This window comes from Labrus bergylta, chromosome 9 (genome assembly GCF_963930695.1).
Source record: "Labrus bergylta chromosome 9, fLabBer1.1, whole genome shotgun sequence".
NCBI lineage: Eukaryota > Metazoa > Chordata > Actinopteri > Labriformes > Labridae > Labrus > Labrus bergylta.
In genome coordinates, this window is record NC_089203.1 from 3861305 (window position 1) to 3885558 (window position 24254).

General features: G+C 41.0%; 5 protein-coding genes across 7 annotated transcripts; 1 reads left to right on the forward strand and 4 right to left on the reverse strand.

Annotated features, from left to right (window-relative positions):
- Nucleotides 1–1483: 1483 nt before the first annotated feature.
- foxi3b (forkhead box I3b) lies at nt 1484–3824 on the reverse strand. Its single transcript, XM_020629645.3, has 2 exons — nt 3007–3824; nt 1484–2795 (listed from the first exon to the last, which is right to left on the reverse strand). The coding sequence occupies exons 1-2, from the start codon at nt 3605–3607 to the stop codon at nt 2224–2226; spliced, it is 1173 nt and encodes a 390-aa protein (XP_020485301.1). The 5' UTR covers nt 3608–3824; the 3' UTR covers nt 1484–2223.
- Nucleotides 3825–4887: 1063 nt separating this feature from the next.
- Nucleotides 4888–6103, forward strand: syce3 (synaptonemal complex central element protein 3). Its single transcript, XM_020629663.3, has 3 exons — nt 4888–4969; nt 5270–5378; nt 5476–6103. Exons 2-3 carry the CDS (start codon nt 5270–5272, stop codon nt 5646–5648), a joined length of 282 nt encoding a protein of 93 aa, XP_020485319.2. The 5' UTR covers nt 4888–4969; the 3' UTR covers nt 5649–6103.
- A 1680-nt stretch (nt 6104–7783) lies between these two features.
- lcp2b (lymphocyte cytosolic protein 2b) lies at nt 7784–11940 on the reverse strand. 2 transcript variants are annotated; one of them, XM_029276584.2, is made up of 14 exons: nt 11748–11940; nt 11386–11448; nt 11243–11289; nt 11045–11107; nt 10918–10946; nt 10035–10075; nt 9693–9876; nt 9463–9558; nt 9284–9364; nt 9118–9202; nt 8931–9015; nt 8652–8726; nt 8347–8493; nt 7784–8159 (listed from the first exon to the last, which is right to left on the reverse strand). In XM_029276584.2, the coding sequence occupies exons 1-14, from the start codon at nt 11823–11825 to the stop codon at nt 8034–8036; spliced, it is 1200 nt and encodes a 399-aa protein (XP_029132417.2). In that variant the 5' UTR covers nt 11826–11940; the 3' UTR covers nt 7784–8033. The 2 variants fall into 2 exon arrangements, with proteins under 2 accessions (XP_029132417.2, XP_020485412.3); XM_020629756.3 differs by having other exon boundaries at nt 8652–8735.
- A 2308-nt stretch (nt 11941–14248) lies between these two features.
- On the reverse strand, nt 14249–16180 carry LOC109981042 (protein Wnt-8-like). The gene is made up of 6 exons (XM_029276594.2): nt 16068–16180; nt 15948–15981; nt 15731–15860; nt 15262–15387; nt 14960–15102; nt 14249–14868 (listed from the first exon to the last, which is right to left on the reverse strand). Exons 1-6 carry the CDS (start codon nt 16133–16135, stop codon nt 14287–14289), a joined length of 1083 nt encoding a protein of 360 aa, XP_029132427.1. The 5' UTR covers nt 16136–16180; the 3' UTR covers nt 14249–14286.
- A 266-nt stretch (nt 16181–16446) lies between these two features.
- Nucleotides 16447–22442, reverse strand: LOC109981113 (protein Wnt-8a-like). Of its 2 annotated transcripts, XM_020629760.2 has the most exons (6): nt 18604–22442; nt 18451–18484; nt 18164–18302; nt 17689–17814; nt 17449–17591; nt 16447–17298 (listed from the first exon to the last, which is right to left on the reverse strand). In XM_020629760.2, the coding sequence occupies exons 1-6, from the start codon at nt 18672–18674 to the stop codon at nt 16732–16734; spliced, it is 1080 nt and encodes a 359-aa protein (XP_020485416.1). In that variant the 5' UTR covers nt 18675–22442; the 3' UTR covers nt 16447–16731. The 2 variants fall into 2 exon arrangements, with proteins under 2 accessions (XP_020485416.1, XP_065815071.1); XM_065958999.1 differs by lacking the exon at nt 18604–22442 and having other exon boundaries at nt 18451–18588.
- Nucleotides 22443–24254: the final 1812 nt, after the last annotated feature.

Consider the following 24254-nt stretch of genomic DNA (forward strand, 5'->3'; position numbering starts at 1 on the left):
TGTTAAATTCCACTTAAGCGTGTACTCTCTCTCTCTCTCTCTCTCTCTCTCTCTCTCTCTCTCTCAGTGTGTGTTTCTTTCTGTCTTGTGTTTAGTGTAAATGACTGTCATGCTGCCTGTGTTTCAGGGTAAATAAAGGCCTAAGGCTGACACCGATCAAAGACTTAATATTTATTCAAATTACACATTTACAGGGCAGCTTGGAAAAGGAATAAAACCAAGGTTAATATTTGGAAATTTCCGTTTATGAGAGCCAACCATCTTTGGTTATGAAACTAATAAATGTAGAAAAAAAGTTACTTTTAAATGGCAAATAGTTTTGAAATTTTAAAATTAAGCCCTAATATTAACTACAGTGCAGCATCAATGGACTCATACACTTGTGTTCCAGGTCGTATTATAATCTTTATTATAACATTAGTGAATGCATTTAAACTGCTGTGTGTAGAAACGTTAATAAGAGTAACATATTATCAATTGTACGAGCTGAAATTCTTACTCCACATTTGACTTTACATGTTTTAATCACCCTTTACTATCAAACTTTAGAGTACTGTTTTGTAGTCTTCATATTTATACTACATTTTCTTCATTGCTCAACATGTTGCTTTAAGTATTTCTTCTCTCCCCCTTTATTTTTAACCATGTTTTTGGGGCCTTTTAGCCTTTAATAGATAGGACAGTTGAAGAGGGAAAGGAAATGTTGGGAGGAGAGAGAGGGCGATGACATGCAGCATAGCGAACACACGGCCTCTACGGCGAGGTCTACAGGGGCACGCTACAAAGCTGCTGGGCTATCGGTGCTCCCAAGGATTTCTTCCCCTTATTATTATTATTTTTTTAAGAATGGCAGGGTCAGAATGTAGAAAACTAAAAATGTTAAGTTTGGACCTGTTTTTATGTGAATAAGCCAATAAAACTTCACACATACTTTACATTTATTGTACAGTATGTTCTTGTTTTGCTTTCATTCACTTGAAGGTGTTTTGAGGTTGTAGAACTTTTTTGATAATTTAAAAAAAAACATTGAAAATCACACTTTCATTGCACTTTTTAAAAATCAACCTGTCATGAAAAGTGTTGAGGGGTTTTTGTTTATTTAGTTCAGGTCATGCTTCAGCATTTTTAGAGCTTTTAACAGTTGGTCCCTCTCCACTTGCACCCAGTCAGCAGTTCCTGTGCATAGATGGGGTGACAAGACAGGGATTTTAGTGTTAACTGTGGCGGAGAGGGGCAGCATGGGAATGTGGATTTTCACTGTTAAGATTCAGTTAACTATCCATCACACAAAGATCAGGTTTCACCGACATGCAGGTTCTACTCTACTGGTCATCGCTTTCCTGGCAGGACTGTTTTCTGTCAGTCGGTGCTTACTGTCTTTGTTAGTTTCCTTGTTTTTTTTTAAAAGGGGTGGGCTCTTCAAGAGAAATCACAAAGCTTAGATAAATTATTCTTCATAAAAAAATAATAGAAACTTCAACTGTAGAATTCTATAAGATTTTATTCATATCAAAAACACAACAGATTACACCATACATTAGGAAAGCATTTGTACAATAACAGAGAAATACCAACAAACCCACAATATAAATCTAACATTAAACATCACGTTGACATATTTACAAAGTACCACTTCTGTATCGGATTGTAAATTCAGCAGATAGCTTGTTTCAATTCTACAAAGAAAGTCTTCACTTTAGGTTTGGTCCTTTCTTTCAGCACAAAGGCTTCACACCTTGATGTAGTGTAATTTAACTACTCGTCTAAATGTGCTGTCTGAGCGTTATAGAGTTGATAGCATCACAGAATCACAGAGAGCTGTGTGTGAATGACCTGGTGTCAGCAGATCAGATCTGGGATCAGTTAATAATGAGTCAGATCTGATAGAGACTAGCTTAACTTAGAATAAAAGCTGACTGATGATCTGATAGCGTGACTGACTGTGGGTTAAGGGAGTGACACTTGTCGGCCATTGCTGCTGACTCAGCGTTTCCTGTGGGAATCAAAGCCTTTTTACTCGACTGTCACACGGTATAGAGATCTCCACTGTCTCAGTCAGCACAAACATAGTGTGTGTGTGTGTGTGTGTGTGTGTGTGTGTGTGTGTGTGTGTGTGTGTGTGTGTGTGTGTGTTTTGTGTCTTTCAGAGCCTCTCAAAAACTAAAGTGACCGGACAAGTGAAAAGTCATTTTTTAAAACAAACTTCCCCCCCCAAATGTCTGATTAAACCTCTGTGCCCTCACGATGATAGATGATTCCTGTTGAGCCCAATGTGGGGTAGAAATGCCCACTGGAGCCAGAGTACTGGCTGAGGATGGGGCTTGTGTAGCCTAGGGAAGAATGGGTGGGCGAAGAGGAGAGCACAGGTGTACCTGGCACTTGTGGCACCCACTCTGGGCCACCTGAGTTGGAGGAGTAGCTGCTGAAGCTTCCAGGTTGGAGGGGTCGATGAGGCCCGTCGAGGGAAAGATTGATCTGCAGGGGCCGGCTCAACCCATCACCCCCCACCTCATTAGCTGCCCCGGCTGTCACTCCAGACATCTCAGATAAGAAGCTGCTTAGACAAGGTGCGGGACCTGACGGCGAAGGGGAGGGGATCCTGTCCGCTGTGGGGGAGATGTTAAGGGAGGCAGAGTGTTTGGGGCTGCCCCTCTCGCTGTCACCTGACTCTGGAGCCCCCGGACCGCCATCACCAGCAAGGACAGAATCAGACTTCCTCTTCCTTTTGCGGCGGAAGTTTCCATTGTCAAACATCTTTTCACAATTTGGGTCAAGTGTCCAGTAGTTACCCTTGCCTGTAAAGAAAGAAAATATAGAATTGGCGAGGTTCCAGTTAAAATATAAAACAAATATATCGATTTATTATGTAAAAAAACATTCAAACCAACAACAAACACCTAAACTAAAGATGAAAATTAAATCCAAATATCTACTAGCTTGTGCAAGGTATTAAAACAGATCATAGAACAAAACAATATAAAATAGACTTTAACTTAAAAATCTTACCTGGATCATCCTCATCTCTTGGTACTTTTTTGAAGCAGTCATTGAGCGACAGGTTGTGTCTGATGGAGTTCTGCCAGCCTGCTTTACTCTTATTATAGAAAGGGAAGTTGTCAGCGACATACTGGTAAATCTGACTCAAGGTCAGTCTCCTGTCTGGTGCTCCATGGATAGCCATGGCGATGAGAGCGGAGTAGGAATACGGTGGCCTGACCAGCTTCATCAAGTCTTCTTGTGAGGGCAGAGAGAACCAGCTCAGCTCCCCTCCCGGACCCCCGGACCCAGTAGGACCTAGGTAAGGCCTCTGTATGCCGTAGTGCTGAGGGACAAAGGGCGGGCCGGGGTTGCCAGGCGGGCCGGTGGTGGCCAGGTACGGTGATGTGTTGAGGCCAGAGCCATTGAACCAGAGGTAAGGGTTTGGAGAGGAGGTGGTGTAGTCGCTCAGGTCGTAGGAGGTCGGCGTGGTGCGCTGAGGACTCGGCAGGGAGGGAGGAGGGTAATAGCAGTCGCTGTACATGCTGAGCTCGGGAGGCTCCTGGCCCAGGCTTGGGAACTGTGGGCCACACCTAGGAGGAGACTGGCCCTGGGCCTCAAATGAAGACATTGTCAAGGTTTCCTCTCACCTTTGAATGTCTCTTCTTAATCCTTTGGTTGTCCTTCCTTTCTCTGCCAAACTTTTTTTGATTCTGTCAACCAAGGAAAGTCCTTTCTTGTTCAGACCTCTTCAGGTATTTGAATGTTAGCTGCTGATCCAAATGATGGTCTCCCTGCTTCTAATTTACTCTTCTCCAACCCTTTCTTGTCTGTTTGCCCTTGCTGTATGTCAAGATGTCACCTGTCATACCGGCTTTATCTGTTTCCTCAGGAAACGCCCCCTTGCCTGTGCGATTGGTTGTTTTCTCAGGTGAATATTCAGTTCCTGCTTTCTTTTTTTTCTTTCTCCTGCTGTCAGCTAATTCAGTTCCCCCAGGGGTTTTTTACACCCTCAATTAAATAATTTTCCACTCAAGTTGTTTTTTTTTAACAATAATGGAGTTAGTCATTCGTACATTTTGAAATATAACGGTGCGTACTGAAACAGAGAATAATATTGTTGCTTGGCCATTTAAGAATATACACTTAAATCATTCTTTCTTCTGTATACTATGGACAGCCACATTGTGAACATGAATGAGTTTCTCCAACAATGAAAAGAAATAAAGTATTACAATTATGATGAAAATGTCCTTTTAATAGACTAATCCTTCTTAACCAACCTCTTTACCTCGCTTTACATTTTTTGTATTAAACACTGTAGCAGATGATTCCTGTCCAACCTTTTGCATAAAGTCCAAGGTTTGATTTTAAAAATGACAAATAGCTTTATTAAGTCCAATCATAGACTGTAAATAATAACAATGTTATACAATGCATCCAGTTAAACTGTAGACGTGAATTTATCATGTGAGAGAGATTCAAAGTGGTATTAAAGAAAGGCTATGTAACTATAAAGCCCAACCTGGATCCACTCACCTCTTTCTGGTTTTTATTGCCTGACAGGTTGGGTCTGATGGAGTTCTGCTGGCCTGCTATATTATTGTTGTCAGTGTCACCAGTGCTCCTAGGATAGCCTGGTCGGGAAAAAATAACAAGAAAATGTGACTTCGCTTGAGTCTGAAAATATGAAGCCTTTTGAATTTTTTTTAACCAGCTAATTTTTTTCCTGCGTAGTTTTACTGAAAACGATCTCTGTTTATCAAGATGTTCAGCCAAAGTGTATCATTATCATAATATTATATGATTATAATATTAATTATAAGCATTATTATGATGGAAAATGCTGTTGTATGTAAAAAAAAAAAAAATGTGCAGAATGAGTCAGCCGTTTTTCTACTGAGTCTGCGCAGTGCAGTCTCGCTTTTTTCTTTTTACAGGTCAAGCTAGCTATCGCGAGACCTAACATCCTAAGAAAGGAAGACTTTCTATCGTAAGTTTCTCACATTTTTAATTCGTGTAAGCTATAACTTGCGCTAATGTGTAACAACAACCATCTTATTTGTACAAAGCATAAAAGAAAATACGTTCAATTTAATCACCGTAACGTTACCAAGCAACTAGCTCAGAACGACTTAGCTTACGTCAGATAGTAGCGCCGCAAGCTAACGTTAGCTAACGCCAGACTTTGTTGCCATGACAACTACGCGGCAGAAAGCTGAAGGTAGTTTTACGTCTTCCTATTTGCCAAACGAAAAATAATAATTTAAGTATAAACCGGTTTTTAATTTAGATGACCGGCTCAGCTTCGCTCCCGGAGATCCCACGTGACAACAACGAAGGCGTTTTGGAGTTAAACAAGGATTTGGAGACAATGATAGAAAACGTTGAGAATATATCAGGTCTGTATCCATGTTGCACTGTAGCATTGAATTGACTTTATTTAACACTAGTGTTCAATTAGCTGCGCTTAAATCTTAATTTTCTTCCCACCTGTAGTTCAGGTGACCTGGATGGCTTATGACTTGGTGGCACTCCGGACCAGTCCAGAGCTGGGGTCTTCTCTGCAGAAACTGGAAGAGGCCTATAGAAGATGCAGAGCTGCTGTGTTTGGAGTACAGCAGCCAGAGAAGGCCGAAGTTCTTGATCCTACTGCTGCAGCACACATCTGATGGGATTCTGCTGCAGCACACATCTGATGGGATTCTGCTGCAGCACACATCTGATGGGATTCTGCTGCAGCACACATCTGATGGGATTCTGCTGCAGCACACATCTGATGGGATTCTGCTGCAGCACACATTTGATGAGATTCTTAGTTCACAACATTACTGCAGTAAAGTCAAGAGGACGGTTTGTTGACACAGTCCAGATAGGAAACTGTAATCATATTGTTTGTGTTCAAGCTAATTTTGCAATTGTAACAACTTTATTTTACTCTTCCGAGCAAGTTTTGGACTTCCATGAACTCTCTATGCATTTGAAATGATGTTTTTTACATCACTGCTCAGCTACTTTGACTGTTTGTGTGTTTATATAAGCATTCTATTGTTGTGTTCTTTGTAGGCAAATAGTTCTAATCTATTTAACTTGATTTATTGAATAAACATTGAAATAAAACAAGTTACAGTTGTGTTCTGTGGTTTTATTCATAGACACTTGGCTGGTACTTTTTTTTGTTCTGAGGTTAATTTATGTTCAACTTCCAGTTTGAGTGTTACAATAGCAAACATGGTTGTATTTCAAGTTGTCTGTTTCTTTAGTTTGGCATATGATAAAGTTTATGTTGTTGTTATGTAATGCATTTTCAGATGGAGAACACAGGAAGTGACACAGTGCGAGATGTCTCAGCTGCCTGCATTGATCTGGAACACATATTGAAAGAGCTTGACTCCTTGTCAAACTGCATGGATCAACTGGCATGTATGTATGACTGTGTATCCTACCTTCCCTCTTTATAACCCCAAAATGTCAGGAAGCATCAATTTTACCAGCATAATAACCTTGATGATCGATTTGCAAATATGCAAAGCACATGATGTAACTGTTACACTAGATCTGAAATGTGATAGCCTTAAGTGGATGTTTTCCACACCAACTGCTTTGCACCTTAGCCTTGCTTGTAGATGTCAGCGGTGCAGAGTTACATGATGCTACATGATGTCTGTCAGATCACACTTGGCTGACGGGTAGATAGGAGTAACTGAAGGATTTCACACACAGATGTCCAACAGCCAGGTGAATTGTTATGATGCATGATGTAAAACTTCTTTTTTTTTTTGCCTGAGGGGACGGTTGTAGTCAAAAAAGCAGTCAGATCTGCTTGTTGTGATGTCTTACCTGATCAGAACTATCCGTTTACTTTAATCACTCAAAGCCTGAAAACAATCAACAGATGTTGATAATATAATTATCATAAGTGGAATTATTTTTCGTTCTTCGTCAGTTGATACTGCAAGTGTTCACTTTTATAGAATTTTGTTTTGATATCACATGAAGTATATTTGACCAAATTGAGCTACTTTACAGAACAGTACAAAAATGTTAAAAGACATGCTTAAACAGATTTCAAACTGATAAGAGGACAGGTGACCAGACATCATGCTGAAGTTGCTCTCAGATATGAACAAGGGCAGGTGCTGTGATTTTAGAGAGTTATTGCCATTTTCCAATTAAAAAAAACCCATAAAAAACTAAAAGATAATTATTTTCACTGGGATTGAATATGCTGCCATAAAAATGTTATCTTCTTTATCACCACTGTCCCCTAACTGTTTTCATTATTCCAGCTGTGAGTAGCTCCTCTGTTTTCCATTTTGCATTGTTTTGCTGAGCAATTAACGTCCAAAAAGACTCACATACTCATCTAATTTAGTCTCAGTATAAATAATATTATCATAAAATTATTTTCTCAGTGATCCACAGCTATTTATATTAAAATGTTCTTCTGCTGCACAATGAGGACTTTCACTTTATAACAACAGGACAGATTAGAAAGGAATGTACATGTTGAAGTTAATCATTCAGGTCATTTCCTGTTCGGTCTTATCAAACTTGGTGTGGAACCTCAAACATACTCTGCTAAGTAACTTGAGTTGAGACATCTTGGGCCTGAGACAGTTGTAAAGGAAGAGATTTGTTTTCCGCCTGCAGTGCAAACCCAGCTGAAGCTTTGTGATCTGATCGTTTGTGTTGGCCACCCTGACAAGCTGGTGTTTCTGAAAGTCCAAGAGGAGGCACTGAAGCAGCAGCAGCAGCCTCCAGCTTGGTCTGAATCTTAGGCGTAAAGAACAGAGGTAATGCTGTGTGTCTGCAAAAACATACTTTAATAGAATATACAAAAACAATTTGCACTTTCAAAACAATCTTTTTCTATTATTCTTTGTACTGAAAGTATAATTATAGTCACTATGAAAAGGAATAACAAAACAAGGACCTCTTTAATTGTGACATATGTTCAGAGGTTTTTTATGAAATGATTCTTAGCAAGCCTCAAGTATACATGCAAACAAATTAGCATAGAGAAACACCCACATTAATCCCGATGCTGGTACTGGTCATAGTCCCGCAGGGTGAAGCAGACAGCACAGACTCTGTGCTTCAGAGCTCTGATCTGCTGCATCAATGAGCAGCAGCGGGTTGTGTGTGTGATGGGTAATCATTTCCTTCACCCCAGGGAAACTCTACAGCACAGCAGCAGACAAAAAAAGATGACAGGGACCTAATGATGCAGCGCAGCATAAGTCTGCATCAGACGCTCCCAGAGGCGTCACAAGATGTGAACTTTTCAGTGTACTTTGCCGAAGCACAGACATCATTTTCTCTCTTTTTTTAACATCTTAGATAATGACATCATCATTTTAAGTTTACCTTGTTGTTGAGTCTAGTGCCCAGGGAGTAGGAGTTGCCTTGGTTACGGATCTTAATGTTGAAAACCTTTTCTTGTTTCAGCAGCATTAGGGTGTAGGGATGATCTTCAGAACTTTTTGAGCTGTCCCTCACTATAAATGCCCCATCCTAAAGAGAAAAAGATTGACAAATCCATGAACGAACATGATTTAGTAGTGGTTACAATCCATTGAAATGTCAGCTTCATGCTTGTGAATGTGTGTGTGTGCTCCAGACTGCTCCAGTGGGGGATAAGAAGGGTGAGAGTGTGAGAGGCACCACCTGACCTTGTTCACCTCTCTGAGAGCAACTTCAGCTTGATGTCTGGTCCACTGTCCTCCATACCAGCTGGGATCCAGATCCTGGATGCACTAGATTAAAACAGGCATAGTAAGGGCTAAGTAAACTAAGTCTTTCTTCTTTTTTTGTCTCTTCTGTAATGACAGAAAGGTGTTTCATTTATTTTTTTCAAACATCGCCATCTGCTGTTTCTATTCTGAATGTATCTAAAAAAAGCTAAGTATATTTTTGGGAGTCATATTTTTGAACCCGCTTTTAATTCTCACCTGTTTTTGTTCTGAATCTGGTATTGAAATGTTAACTGGGGTTGGCTGTGGTGGCAATGGAGGGGGTGGGATCGGTGTACTTGTTCTGGGATAAAGGAGATGAAAATTAACACAATTAAAAACTTTATTAAATGCATTTCAGAGTGATGGTCTTGCTAAGTCTCATTAATTGTTGGAGTTTGCTTACCTGCTATACAGATCTGTGAGCTTTGGAGGTCTTGGTTTAGGAACCTTGCTGGTGGATGGGCTTGAAGCCTCGGCAGTGCTGCCCTCTTGTGGACATGAAATGGAAATGGTTAAACCTGTAACTTCAATAAGTTCTGACCAATCCAGACATACTAAGCAGCACATACTTGATATTTTAGGTTCATTCTTTGATGGGCCAGATTTTCCAGGCTTCTTACTCCTGTCAATAGGCAGAATGGGTTGGCCTGCTGTTGATACCAAAGGAAAAACATGTACATCAAGCATGAACATCAACATAATGATAAATTAGTTTTGTGGTTGTGGATTTGTTAAATATAAAGGCAACCTGATGCTCTCAGGGCTCTCCGAGGAACATTATTAACTTTTGGTGGACAAGGAATTGGAGGTCTTACGATCCTTTCAGCAGGCAACGGGACTGGGTCTACTCGCGTACGGAGACACATTTTGTAAGCAAATCCTTCAGGAAATATGAGCACCAGTTCTGCTCTCAAAATATATCAAATAGAAACCATGAGAACAACTGATGTGTTTTCACATTGTTTTGCTTTCTCTCACCTCTGTCTTTACTGTCCTGAAGTTTAGCCGGTCTTGGCTGTGGAGTGGGTTTTGTTGTGACTTCACCCACCTCATACTCATCTGAACTGGCCTCCTCGTCTTGAGGCTCAATCAGGGCACAGATGTAGCCATCTTCCCCTCTCGCCTGATGTTGAGCCTCTTCGTCATAATCACTTTCATTTTCCTGACCAAAGTGACATGAGTAAGGAGAGACTCAGATGGTAGAATTCAGTTTTATGAGTTATTCTTTTTGGCCGTTTGCCCTTTACTTGATCACTTAATGCTGTTTCATTTTGTTAACCGACATATTGAGTCTCAAGTACTTCACAATACTTCACTTACAAACTCATCCGAGTCCCAAACCTCCTCCTCCTGTACAAATGCTGCGGAAAATAAACAAAGAACTGTGTAAACATTTTCTTATCAATACCATAACCTCATTGTTCACACGCTCCTTCACTATATAATATTGTATTAAAATCTGGAGAAATTATCAAAGTCCGCCTCAGAACTGTCTTGATTTAATTCATTAAAGGGTCTGTGATTGATATGGCCCATTCAATACACTCAGTAACATTGACATCCATTGAAAAAGAAAATTAGAATTTGATTTGACAGTTTTCTCACTCAACTCGTTCTTTTTTAATTCCCTAAGTTATTTGTCTCTTAATGTCATTGTTGATAGATTGCATGTGCTTTGTCAGTTAGAATCAGAGTATCAGAGGTCGGCTGATGGGACAGTACATGGATATTATCAGGCATTCTCTCTGCTGGACATATTGACTCGGACTGTACCAAGGAGATTTCAAAAGAATGGCATATCTGAAGTGAGAGTCATGTTGTTGCTCTTTGATTTATGTTGATGTAAAGCATTTTGTGGTACATTTGTTGTATGAAAAGTGCTATACAAATGAAGATTGATTGATTAATACAATCACAACGGATCAGTTAAAAAAATCACCCCCTATGCAGTGTGAACAATTAAAGACATGAGCTTTTCAAACCAAAATAAGTTTTTGTAACCAGCTTTAAACGTGTGTATTTCTGCTGTAAAAAAGAGCATTTTAATACAAAAGGACCTAACCTGCGCTCTATTTAACAACAAGGGACTGGGGCTTTTGCGGTCAGCCTCAAGTGGACACTCGAGGAACTGCAGCTATTGCACATTTGCTTCCTTTTTAAACACCAGCAGCTGCTCCTTGGTTGAAACGTCCCTGTTCCTTACCTTGTTGTGGAAACTTTTGTGCCTTTGATCTTAAAAAAAAAAGAGAATAATTTGAAATATATCTGATGCGGTTTGGTTACACTCACACATTCAGTTAAAGTTGTAAAATAAAAATCTATCCTCTTACTTTTGTCCAACAGCCTTCCTCTGGTCTCCCTTGCGGATTTCACTTTGGATTTTAGAAATTACTCTTGAAAGAAAAAAATAGATAAAATAATAATGACTCAAGCTGCCACTAGATGAGGTCAGTCAAAAATAGACAACATATTGTGTCATGACAGCACTGTAACTATTCATCACCATAAATCATTTTGGACAGACTCACGGGACATAAAGGCCGGGGAACACTTGGAGGTCAAGCTCAGTCATTTTCTGAATGATGATTTAAATATCACGGAAAAACAGAAAATCAGTATCAAAGTATTTCAGAAGACATGCAAAGTCCTCTAGAGATTTAGACACACTTACCATGAACTGTGCTCCACTAATGCCGCCCTTCACCACTGCTTTGTCACAGCCTGTTAGATTTAGCTGAGAAAATGCCACCCATGAAAATACCAGTATAAGTATTTCCAGTAGGTGTGAACTTGTATAATTAAAATAAGATTTAGTAGGTCTGATTCAATTAGTTTTGTTTTGAAATGTTTTGCCAAAAATGGCTATTCTAAGTAAGAATACATTGAACGAGCAATGTAAAGTATTATATGGCTTCATTTCTTTCATATTATATATATTTCACAGATTAGATTTTTTATTTGAGCCAAACATCAAGTTTTTCAATAAACATGACGATGCAACAATGTCACATTTCAACCTCTTCTCGTACTCACCCTCCTCATGTAGTCGGCTAGACTCTGTGGATTCCACCGCATCATCTCCCTCTTGGAGGGAACATTGTTTAAACTCATGCCTGTCTCTCCTTAGTATCACTTCGGCTGTAATGAAGTGGACCTGTTCAGTGGAACTTTTTTTTGTTTTGCAGTAGACTCACAAAACGGTTTTCTCTGTAAGTCCTCAGCCAACCTTTTAAAATGAAAGTGAAGATGGACTACTTTAACAATCAAATTTGTAACGTGTCCATTTCCTGTTGAATAAGACCAAAGTGGAAAGTTTCAGTGGCTATGTAAAGCACTCAAGGAGTACAAAACTAGCGCATACACGCACAGTGAGTTTAGCAACCTCTAAGTATAGAAGCTGTTACTTCCTTTTCATACACCTATAGATAGACAGGTATCTGAATTCAATGGTCACTACTTTAGTTTGTTCTGACTTGCATGTCTGATGTTGTAAGTTGTAGATTTGTTATCAAACATGGTATTATCTGTCAGATCTTAATATTTTGGATGTTTAGGTTTATTTACCTGCATAAATCAATAGCTGCTCTGAGATATTGGTTGTCAGTCATGTAGTGATGTCATTTTTATTTTCTTCTAATTTACAACTTTGCATTGTCTGAGGTTGTGTCAGATCTTGTGTCCCAGCCTGTCCTGTGCCGGGCCTCTTGGTATCTCACACCCAGGTGAGAGAGGAGGGCAGCAGAGAGGAGGGATGATCAATCATGCTCAGATCCCCCAGGCATGTCTGAGTGAATACATGAGTCCTCCTGGGGGGTCCTTGTGGGAGATCATCCCCCTCTTGTTTTCTTCCTCTTCTGTCCTGATTGGAGAAGATTAAGTAAGACATGAGACTGCTGCTGTGGAGGTTAGTTAGAGTTTTAACTATAACACAAACCATGGAACACTTATCTTGGTATCAGATTAGCCGAAGATGATGTTTAGAAAAGTTCATGTCCAAGATAGTAGGAAAAACGCCATTAGCACAAAAATGTTGAAGGAAAATGAGTAACCCTTCCCCTTTAAATGTCAAATTAGGAGAAGTAAAGCATCAGGAGTAGAAGAACAGCACAAGCAAGCAATAACATCATATGGGACCAATATGGTAGCAATAATGTACTCAGGGGGGGAGCAGAAACAAGGGGCTGGTCAGTGAGGACTTCCAGTGGGGTGAAACCTTCATTAACACACAGCAGGGGAGCATGGGAAATACAGGACATCCCCACAAAGAAAACAGACAAATGGGAGCTATGGGAGGGAGCGTTCTGGTCTGTGTTTTGGTTGCGTTACCCTGCGTGTAAAGGTAGTTTCTTAGCTTTTCTGTCATTTCTTGTGAGACGTTTCAAAAGCAAAAAAAAGCCCTTTTGTCCCTATCTTACATTTACCCAAATGCTAGACATTTTATTCAGAGGGGTTTCTAAAGCAGTTTGGATATGCTCTCTCTGTACTCTCAGCTAAAATGTCAAATTTAAACAGCAAGCTGTGTTTGCTTAAATGAAAAATGATTACCAGCACTCTTTGACTATAACACTGATAATCTAAACTGACAGCATGTTGATCTAGTGTAAAGATAATCAGGCTGTAATTTCTCACTTATCTTGTTTACAGCCTCTACGCTGACTGCTCTGTAAAGATAGTGGAACAGCCCTCTCTCTGTTACACTACCACCCCCTCACACCCCCAGGCACTATGGAGGTAATATCCACTCCATCACTCATCGAGCTGAGATGGGGCAGATTTATGACACGTCCAGCTGAGAGGAAGATTTTTGGAGATACAGGGGGTAGAGGGAAGAAGGAGGAGATGAATGGCTCCTAAGACACAGATAGGCCTGTGGGCGGAGACAAGGCTCGTCTAAAACCTAATTACTTGCAAATTATAAGATTAGAAATGAACTGGTATCCAAGGTGGAGTGGAAGACATGATTATTTATAACTTCTCTTTCTCTCTTTTTTGTCAAACTAACGTGGAGCGTGGTCAAATTGTTCTGTTACAATCTGACAGTGCATTTCCCCTCTAAGGCTTTGATGTATTGTGAGAAATTTGCATTGCCTGTGGGATGTGACAGAGACTATAGCATAGGCAGGGGTGTCCCGGATTAAGGGGCCAAATACCTGGAAATACTTCTCTAATTTGTCTTTCAAAGCCTCCCTGCTCTTTGAATGAAATCAATACACGTTGACATCAAAGTGATAGTGGATCAACTGCTGGATCAACATCTGGGTTAGGTGTGAAGTGCACCATGTTATCCATGTAATCCTCTGTTAAGTGTATTCACTCCATTCTTATTCTAATAAATGCTTGGGTGCCCTGTCATATAATTCAAACCCCTGGGTTTATTAAGTAAAATAACCAAATTGTTTTGAGTTGTGAAATGTAAAGAAAGATGGACCCAGGAATATGTCTTTTTTTAATCTTTATTTCAATTAAAAAAAAACACAATATTCATAAATAGATATCATTATTTATACATATAGAGACATGGAGTTAGATGAAAAGTGCAAACAGACATTCAACATATTTATGGGCCCTTATTTTACATATTTACTGACTTAGACAGGGAACTGGGTCCCCGGTGGTATCTCCGTCTGAAGCTGTGTCCATCTCCCTCCCTCCTTGCACACACATGTTTCACTATAACCTGGGAGCAGTCCTCACAGTTCACCGTGCAGCACCAGTGGAATTTGCAGTTGCAGCTGCTCACTACCTCTGTGCGCCTCTCCTCCACCCTCAGGCCGCACTCATGACACAACCTACGGCAGCTGCGCCTCTCCCACTGGCTCAGAGCCTCTCCGTGCTGCACACACTCCCGGCCCTCTGTGCCGTACAGACCCAGGCTGGTGTTCCTCCTGCAGTAATCCGGGGAGTCCTCCAGGTAGATGAGGTCTGTGGGGGCGACGCTGCTGAACGCGTCCACGATAGCTCCTCTGTTGTCCGCGCTGTTTCCGGCCCGCATGCGCTTCTTGTCGATGTCCAGCTTCTGCGCTTGATTGTGCTTGAGCTTCAAGTAGTTTCCGACTTCTCTGAATTCAGACAGCTGCGTCCAGCAGGTTTGGACACTGCAGCTCTCAGACATGCCATGGCACCTACAGATACGCTTCATGGTTGCCTTCACTGCCTGTTGGGAAACCAGGGAAAGATCATTATTGTAAACGACCTAACCTGCGCTCTATTTAACAAATGGGTTTTTACATGTGACCATGACTTACCAAGCGCCCGGCCGCGTTGTTGTGCAGGTTGACGGCAGCCCTGGAGTCCTGACCAGTCTCCTGCGCATCCACGTACTGTTTGGAAATCCTCTCCCCAAAATCCACGTTGTCACTGCAGCCACCCCACAGCCAGCCACGACCGCCTGAACACAACACACCCCTTTAATGACCAACTATCACTCTCTTCAATTATTAAAGAACAATCATTTGATTGATTTTAAAGGTCTAAACCAAACGGTCCATATCAGACAAGTTAATATTATCTTTAAAAAAAATGTATTTTTCGGCTCTGTAAACCTTACCAATTTTCCCGTTCCTGGAAACATCACAGCCACAGTTGTCGAGGTCTCCGAGACTGCAGTTCCTGGTCAGAGTGTACATGACCCCCGCTGCACTGATGGCGTGGACAAAAGATGACTCTCTGGTGGCTGTCAACGAAAAAAAAGATTAGTTGATATTAATGAATTAGCCTACTCCAAAACAAAAAATAAACAAAACAAACAATGCCGACTTGTATTTTGGCTGCAACTTCGCCATTATGATTTTAACCAAAACAAACCAGTCTCTGCAAACTATGATAATGAGTGAAGCAAAAATGGGTCACGGACAACCATATTTTATACCCCACAAAGAACTATCCATTCCATTTCACTTCATGATGTGGATGTAGGGGCATTCTTTAACATTTTACGCACAGATACGGGCTTTAAGAAGCTCTGCATCATCAGTACGTTAATACATATTTATTTTGTCTTTACATTCTCGACCTACCTCGCCTCAGGCCTTTGAGCTGGATTGCGCTGTCAGGACAGTTCCATCTGTCCCACGCAAACTGGTGTTTGCACTCCTCAATGCCGCTCTGTGCGCCAATCTGCACGCTTCTTGTATAGGTGAGATAGGCCTGCGGGAGATGCAATGTCATACTCTGCCCTTATTTGAAAACAGCTTATCTATTTTATAACCCGAGAAACCAAATATTTGTATTTACCTTTGGTCCTGTCATAAGTAAGTTGCCTGCCAACCTGAGAAGAAGATTGAGTATAATTATTGCGCTCAATTTAACTGAAGTGTGAGACAACATGCAGCCACAGTGTGATTAGTCTCTTACCAAGCTTGTCCCGGACATATTGTGTGCAAAAGAGCCAGGAGCCAAAATAAGGAATGCATCATTTCCATCTGTTCCGTTACTCCTCAATGCAAAGATGCAGTTAATTTCGACCTGTGCGCTGAAACTTTCTCTTTTATTTGAATGAAGAACAACTGGATCTCTTGTTCTTTGTTTCATAGGCCCAAGACAGCTGATTGGTTGACGGGTTCAGGAAACGCCTATATGCGCACTTCAAAGGATGGCATTAAGCAGCAGTTTATCCTCTTCCCTACGGCTGCGTGAGTCCAGGGAGCCAATATACAACAAGCTGCGAGCAGTTTAACTTCTTACATATCAGACTGAGTCCTCCATATTTTATAAAAAATATTTATTTGGACAATTTAAACATAAAATATTCGACATTTTTCAGTCTTCACAGAAGACAAACAATACATCTGACCATCAGTCCCTTAACACGAACACCAGCGTGTGAGCATGCGTGGAAAGTTTGGTCTGAAAGAATTGAACTGATAGAATAGCAAAATGAAATCCATCAGATAAAGTGCATTTAAAGGCTTCAGGTGACAAGAACAAGTGAATATAAATAAACATGTTCTAATACAGAGTTTAATCAATGATGTCGCCAACGCTGAGTGTAATGAGAAGTCTTTACAACATCTGGTTTTCATTGCCGACGCTCGCGGTGTCTGCGCCTCGTTTTGTTTTGTGGTTTTCTTCCGCCGTCTCTACGTGCGCAGTAATATTTAGTAACAACCTGCATACATTTGTCACACTTGACTGTGCAGCACCAGTGAAACTTGCAGTTGCAGCTACTCACAACCTCAATGCGCTTCTCCACCACTCTGAGGCCGCATTCAGAGCACAGCCTGCGGCAGCTTTTTTTCTCCCGATGACCGGTGCTCTTACTCCCCTTCAGACACTCCCTCCCCTCCATGCCCTGGTAACCCAGGCTAAGGTTCTTGACGCAGTAATTCGGGGAATCCTCCAGGTAAATCAGCTCCGTCCGAGCGATGCTCCGAAAAGTGTGCGCGATGGCTCCTCTGTTGTCTGCACTGTTTCCGGCCCTTGCAGGCTTCTTGTCCATCTCCAGTTTCTTCGCTTGTTCGTGCTTCATCTTCAAGTAGCTCCCCACCTCCCTAAAGTCGGCCAACTGCATCCAGCAGGTCTGGATGCTGCAGCTCCCGGACACTCCGTGACACTTACAGGCTTTCCTCATGGTAGCTTTGATTGCCTGCGCAGAGAATAAGATATTTAAATCTAATACCCACTTTGACATGCAGAAATCCCATCGACTAAATGCACCACTTTTTATTCTTGATGATAATTTAAATGATTAATAAATAAATCCATGGATTCCAGTCAGAATTTAAGAACAACTTACCAGTCTGCCTGCTTCATTGTTGTGCAGGTTGACTGATGCCCGCGAGTCATGACCACCTTCTAGTGCGTCCACGAACTGTTTGGAGATCTTCTCTCCAAATGCCACATTATCACTGCAGCCACCCCAAATCCACCCTCGTCCACCTGGGGATTCAAAATCATTATACTTTAATAATTCAACTCTTACAATAAATGTTAAATCTCACATAGTCTATTTGAAACCAGCAATATAATAATGTACCTGTCTGTCCAATCCTGGAGTCATCGCAGCCACAGTTGTCAAAGTCACCCATGCTACAATTCTTGGTGAGCGTGTACATCACCCCGGCTGCGCTGATGGCATGGACAAAAGATGTCTCCCTTGTGGCTACAACAAGTGGCAAAGAAAGGAGAAAAAAATGTTAATCTTTGAGATCAAATTTGACTACAAAAATGTGCATTGGCAACTCTCAAACGTCGTGCGTAAAAGTCGCGTAAACCGTGCGTAAATGCTTCATAGAAGATTAATTATGAACAACAACAGGAGTTTAACAGTGTGGGTCCAGCAAGCAACGTATGTATGTTTTTTTTTAAATCAGGGTGCACCATTGGCAACTACCTCCTTGTAATGAAGCATACATTTTTATAAACACATATTACACTTGCTGGAATCTTGCGCATCACTTTACAGCTGCATGTCATGCCAACATACATATATACGAAAACACATGTCTTACCACTTCTCAGGCCGTTGTGTGTGGATAATTGGAGCGTGTTCTCTGGACAGTTCCACCTCTCCCACGCAAACTGGTGTTTACACTCTTGTATTCCACTCTGTGCGCCCAACTGCACACTGCTGGCATAGGTCAGAAAAGCCTTAGGACAGAAAAGGCTAAAGTTAGTTGAGTTGTGCTTTAGATAAAAAAGTCTTTGGTGGAAAAACAGGTAATACATAGTTTGGATGCCCCAGATGCGCCTTTACGCACAACTAGGTTCCAGATGCATGAAGCAAAAATATATTTACCTTTGGTCCAGTCATGAGGAAGTTATTCACTGTCCTATAGAGAGAAAGAAACAAGACAGCAACATTAAAATCTGGTCATCATCTCACAAAATAAACATGTGTAGTGTTTTTTTTTTTTTTTAACGAATTCATCCTAAAGTGAAAGCGACATACCAAGCTAATGTAAACTGGACATGACAGCACATGGATAGAACCAAGGCTGGAAGAAAATTCAAAGGTCCCATAGCAGCTGTAATCCACACCAAGTCCTGTTAGTTTGTATCCAAGAGATGTGAGTACCACGAGAGAAGAAGGCAACTGAAGCTGTAGCCGGACTCCACGCTGATGATATTTATATGGTCATGCCCCTTTGATTGACAGATTTGTCCTGCAGGTAACGTTTCGCTGTGAAAAGGATTCAACGACGACATTGATTGCTGCGTCCTATAGAGACAAATAGGAGCCGTCGGTGCATAAGTGCACTTCAAAGAAGTGACGCAGACAGTGAAACAGCCCCTCATTCATTCACCTGTCATTCCCAGGCCTTAATCCTCATACTCTCTTCCCACGAAATAAAACACATCAAGCACATTTTAACAGCGCATATTATCTCAGGACATTACGAAAAAAATGAACACAACATAAAGTTATAAAAAACATTTTATTGTTCGTATTTATTTAGATGTAACTTAAAATGAAAACGGTGCAAGGAGACAATTTGGTGAACAAGAATTTGGGCATAGGGTCACTGTAAAGATAGTTAAGAGTAGTCGACATATTTTAACCTTATTTTGTGACGATAAAAAGGGTACATGTGGAGTTTGAATTTGGGAAATGGCACCAGTGTCCCAGTGGGAAAGACAGTGACTACAAAGCCTTTCAGGAGCTGTTGGTATATAGTCATGTAAATACTGCCTCACACTGTGGCGACATTGGCATCGCCGTGATAATAGGATAATAGATGTTTCCCTGGGAAGCAACTTGGTGTGAAAACAGTCTGGAATTTACACAAATAAACAAATAGGAGTTTTAAAGTTTTAACAAGCGATTTTAATATCGTATTGTCACTTATATCGGTGTAAAAATGATTGTAGCCTGTTGCAAAAGTAAGTAGTCTATATGGATGAAAAGCATGTAGAGCTGTTATTATAGAATTGTAGGATTATCCATTAGTCAACTCAGTCCCATGAAATCACTCTTAATTCCGCTGATTATCCTCCTTGATTTAGGCTTCGTGATCACTGCCATCATCATCATCAACAGTCATCACTGCAGTTTCTGTCATTTCATACTCATTTTGTGATTTGATGAGAGAGAAGTTAGTGGCTTAGCGATGAACATTAAGAGTTTTTTTTTTTTTTTTTAAAGAAATCGTTTACACTTGTCAGATCCTCTTTAAACCACTCAAAATCCGCTAAAACAACCATTCACTGTGCGCGCCAGACAATGGCCGGGCAGCTGGGCGAGGTCGTGCACACAATAGTGGAGAGGTGTAGGTGAGGATAATCCCTACTAATTAGACATGACCCCTCATTCATACTGCAATATGACTGAAACCTAGAGCCCCCTCAACACCTGGCTGCCAATAATTCAGGGCGATCAAAATGCTTCATAATATGTCTCTTTAGCGATTTGAATGGGTTAATAATAGCAAACAATAGGACTGTATGTCACTGGGCGTGTTTCAGCGTGGGTGCTACATCGAAACTCTCGAGGGCACCTCACGTGGGTTGTTAATGAAATATATTTAATTTACTCTTCATTTGTCTTATTCAACAATATTTATGTCACTTTTTAAGTGAATCATTTGATACATTTATGACCACCATTTATCGCACAGCCTAACGGTAGTAGTTAAAGTGCTCGTCATTTCATGGATATACACTTTCTTTATTCAAGGTTGGACGATGTGTATTCCAGCTAATTCTTAAGAGAGGAAACTGCAGGGTCTGGACCTTTACGCCTAAAATAACATGGGGTAAAAATGCGCATTAATTAAAGAGTTCTAACAGACATTTCAGACACATTAGGAGCGCTGACGGCTGATTTATGGCAGCGTGAGGTGAGAGAAATCGAGCAATAAAGGCTCAGGAGGTGGCAAGTTTGTCAGGCTGAGGAAGGGTGGCAGGACTACTGACGCCAGCCAGAGACATCACTCAGGGACGGATTCTGGGTCATAAATGACCATTGTTGTTGGCGGCTATGAAATTCAATTCAAATGTAAAAAAAAAAAAACGTATCTGTTTTAATACAGACCAAATAATAAAATTAGTTTTTCACTTATTGATTGTATGTTATTATATATATTTTTTTAGTTATAATGCTATTGTTCTCAAAGTTATACTTTTATTTCATGAAGGATTTTTTTCATAGTGTCTTTGATTGAATAATTTGTTGCGTCATCAATCCTCACTGTCTTCACTGTATCAACACATCAGCCTCCATCAGGCTCCCACAGCCAGCCCATCATAGCCACAGCAACAAAAAGAAACAGAAAAAAAAAAACACAATATTGTTATGTTTTACTTTCAGTGTGTTTCTTTTCCATTGGGAGTCTTACAACTACCACACTGATATTGCTGTTGATATTCACTGAATAAGCATGACTTCTTATACCCAACGGGTTGATTGTCTATTAGTCTGCCAATTTACTTTGTCTGGGGTCTCAGTACTTCATGCACGTCTGCACTTTTGCCTATGTACTGCATCAGTGTACAGTTTGTGCTTTATTATGCAACTCTCTCAGCAAACAAACCTACAGATACAAATATAGGGACCTGAATCTTTCCTATGTCATGATTTTATCAATGAACTGTTTGGGTTGTAAAATATCTCATATACAATCATATAATACTAACCAAAACCAATATACATCTGTTAAACTTTTATTCCTCTTTTGTGTTTCTGACGACTTTAATGGTAAAGTTTGATCCAGTTTTTTATCCAATAATAAACCCACTGAGGCTCCAGTGATAGCTGGAAACCAGTTAGCATGTTAGCATGAACTGGTAGCAGGCTAGCTACCTTGTTAAATCAATATAACAAAAGATGGAATATTTCCTCATGAGTTGAGTGAATGACTTATTCACTTACTCGTTTGCTAACTTGTTTATCGGTACATTCAGATATCTGTATCGATGCATAATGATTTTATGAGTATTAACCTTTGTGTTAATTAATTATGTTTATTCTTAATAATCAAATATTTGCTGCACGTAAGCTTAAAGGAATCTTAGGGATGAAAATAAGCAGCAGAGTGATCTGACATATGGCCCTCTGTTGAGCATTAACTTTTCAAAACTTAATACATAAAGTAACACTGTAGATGAATGTTGTGTTCTTAGGTTGTCATAGAAACAATGCATTTATATTATGGCATCATAAGATGATAAGTGCTACATACATAATAATATAATGCAATACTTTATAAACTGTATAGACCAGCTGTAGGTAGACCAGACTATTCAGTCGTATTGTGTATTATTTCTTCTTGTTCCATCCCCTCCCCATGAGTTTGTGCGTCAACTTGAAATGAAAACACGGACATAACACAGAGAGAGGAATATTCAGGAGAGTCTGGTTGAATGTCTTCATATTTATTTCAAAAAGAAAAGTAAAAAGTTTTTTTTAAGAAAACAGCCCACATGATTAGACTCCAGTCCCAAGTCCCTATCCTCCCCACCTCCCCCCTAGCCTGGAGGCCTGCCTTTCTAACTACCTGTGCTACCCCACTACACAACTACACCACTCCCCAGTTTGGCAACGATTGGGACACGCTAGCTACATGCTAACAGTGCAAGGCAGGCACCCAGGCTAAAGTTTTTCATCCCTAGTGGTAAGAGAGCCCCCATGTGAGGATGCCATATACCCCTTACAGCACCCCAGGGAGCTCAAGAGCACCCTTTTTCTGAAGACAAAGCAAGAGATTGAAATACTGTGATAATCAAAAGAAAGTGCTTTTTTTTGCTGTGGCATCTCAGCTTCTTTTTTTCTTCGTGTGCTCAGAAGTCAAGGTGTGGCATCGCCTTTCCTCTCTTGCTCGATCGCTGGAAAAAGAAAAAGAAGCAGACGGATTAGGCCAGCTAGACTTGAATTTGTTTTAGTGCATACATTAGCGGCATGCATGCTTTTGGATCCTCTGTTGCATCAGTTATCTGCTGATGTTGCAACAATTAGCTTTTTTGCCGCTCTGCTTGTCGAGCGTGTATTCTGCTGACAGCACTTGAGTCGATGAGCAGCTACTGACAGGAAAATTGTTGCAGGGAACTGAGGCTTTCATTCTGCCCAGAGACACAGACACACTGTAGACACGAGGAGTCACTCACTCTCTTTGGTGGGCAGAGGGTTTTTCTCTTTTGTCTCTGTCTTCTTCAGCTTTGTCTTGTCGAAGCGGGCGACCTCAGTCATGTCAGGCTTGTCAGACATCTTAGCTGGGAAAGATGAGAAAAAACCTGAGCATACATGTTTGACCTTTCCTGTCAGCAGTTATAAAGATAATACACTGTGACATAATAGATTTTATACACATATTCTACAGAATAATAGCAATGATTGACAATCATAACGAGGGCTCTTTATCTTAATCTTTTTATCTGACACTTAATGAGATTTTTCTGTCTTTGTATCCGACTGAGCAGCACATGTCGTAGCCACTCCCTTTCTGTGCAGACACGTTCTCATGCATGCACGCCTGTGAGTGGTGGCCGCCTCCCACACACCAAAATGTCTATGCAACTAACATGTGCCTATTTTTACCAATCTGTCTGATCTTCTTTGTCTCTACCTTTTCTCCTCTCTCCCAGGCTGAGGTCTTTGTTCTCTCCCTCTGCATCCTCTCTCTCCCCTTTCTCTCTCTCTCTGCATCCACCCCTGCAGCCTGCTGGATCCAGCCAGTGCTCCACCACAGGCTCCACTGCAGTCATATTCCTGACCTAGCCTCAGGTCTGACTGATCTGTCTTGCACAGTCGGGGCCCAGTCACGCCTCTCTGAACCATTGCTCTGTCAGAGACTGCTGTGGAAATGTGACAAGCCCACCAGCCTGCAGCCAGTCATCTGCACACCAAGCTACTGTAAAATTAAATAATCCTAATCGTGTCAATGTGAATGGGGCCTAATAGAATCAGTGCGACATAGCGCATGGCCAGAATTTCAATGCGGTTCCTGAAACAAGGCCCGTTGGATCATTTGTCATAAGCTACAAAGGTGTGCATATCTGGCTCTGCCAAGTCTTGATGATAACATTAGCATCCATAATCTCACCCTAATTCTTCAAAACATGTGCTCCATTGTTCCTTCATCATCACCACTATCAACCTCAGCATCCCGTTTCCACCGTCAGCAGCCTGCTTCTTTTCACCCAGCCACACCCTGATCCTTTGTTAGACATCGTTAAAATAAAAGCAAATAGACACACGCACACACTGAGAGAAATTTAAAAAACAACGCTCGAAGGAGAGATGATTCATTCTTACCGGTGTGTTAGCAGGGGGCTAAAATCCACCAGCGGAGAGAGCAGGGAGGGATAGAGACACAGAGATGGAGAAGGGAGAGCGATACGGAAGCTGAGTCAATCTGCCGGTGTGTGCAGGGTATCCAGGGTGTGGGTTTAAGAAGGAGGGAGGGGGGAGAGAAAGAGAGAGAGATGGGCGAGAGAGAGTGACTGAGAGCTTGGTCAGCCTCCCTTCTCGGCATCAATATTAATGCTCTCGAGGGAAAGACTGGAGGGAAACCAACCACTGATAGGAAGCAACTGTACTGTTAGGTTTATCTGGGATTGATTTTGTTTAATATTGTAACAATCTGTTTCTGCTGAGCATGTCGGAGT

Excerpts from the sequence above, each read along its gene's own strand:
- lcp2b (XM_020629756.3), bottom strand. The coding sequence starts at position 11,825 with ATGAGTTTAAACAATGTTCCCTCCAAGAGGGAGATGATGCGGTGGAAT. Across the intron at positions 11,108-11,242 it reads TTCCCCGGCCTTTATGTCCC|AGTAATTTCTAAAATCCAAA; the intron begins GTGAGTCTGTCC and ends TTTTCTTTCAAG. Across the intron at positions 10,076-10,917 it reads ACAAAAGTTTCCACAACAAG|CATTTGTACAGGAGGAGGAG; the intron begins GTAAGGAACAGG and ends TATTTTCCGCAG.
- syce3 (XM_020629663.3), top strand. The coding sequence starts at position 5,270 with ATGACCGGCTCAGCTTCGCTCCCGGAGATCCCACGTGACAACAACGAA. Across the intron at positions 5,379-5,475 it reads AAACGTTGAGAATATATCAG|TTCAGGTGACCTGGATGGCT; the intron begins GTCTGTATCCAT and ends TCCCACCTGTAG.
- LOC109981113 (XM_020629760.2), bottom strand. The coding sequence starts at position 18,674 with ATGGGACCTTTGAATTTTCTTCCAGCCTTGGTTCTATCCATGTGCTGT. Across the intron at positions 18,485-18,603 it reads GTCCAGTTTACATTAGCTTG|GACAGTGAATAACTTCCTCA; the intron begins GTATGTCGCTTT and ends TTCTCTCTATAG. Across the intron at positions 18,303-18,450 it reads TCCTCATGACTGGACCAAAG|GCTTTTCTGACCTATGCCAG; the intron begins GTAAATATATTT and ends TTCTGTCCTAAG.
- foxi3b (XM_020629645.3), bottom strand. The coding sequence starts at position 3,607 with ATGTCTTCATTTGAGGCCCAGGGCCAGTCTCCTCCTAGGTGTGGCCCA. Across the intron at positions 2,796-3,006 it reads AAGAGATGAGGATGATCCAG|GCAAGGGTAACTACTGGACA; the intron begins GTAAGATTTTTA and ends CTTTCTTTACAG.
- LOC109981042 (XM_029276594.2), bottom strand. The coding sequence starts at position 16,135 with ATGGAAATGATGCATTCCTTATTTTGGCTCCTGGCTCTTTTGCACACA. Across the intron at positions 15,982-16,067 it reads ATATGTCCGGGACAAGCTTG|GTTGGCAGGCAACTTACTTA; the intron begins GTAAGAGACTAA and ends TCTTCTTCTCAG. Across the intron at positions 14,869-14,959 it reads ACAACGCGGCCGGGCGCTTG|GCAGTGAAGGCAACCATGAA; the intron begins GTAAGTCATGGT and ends GTTTCCCAACAG.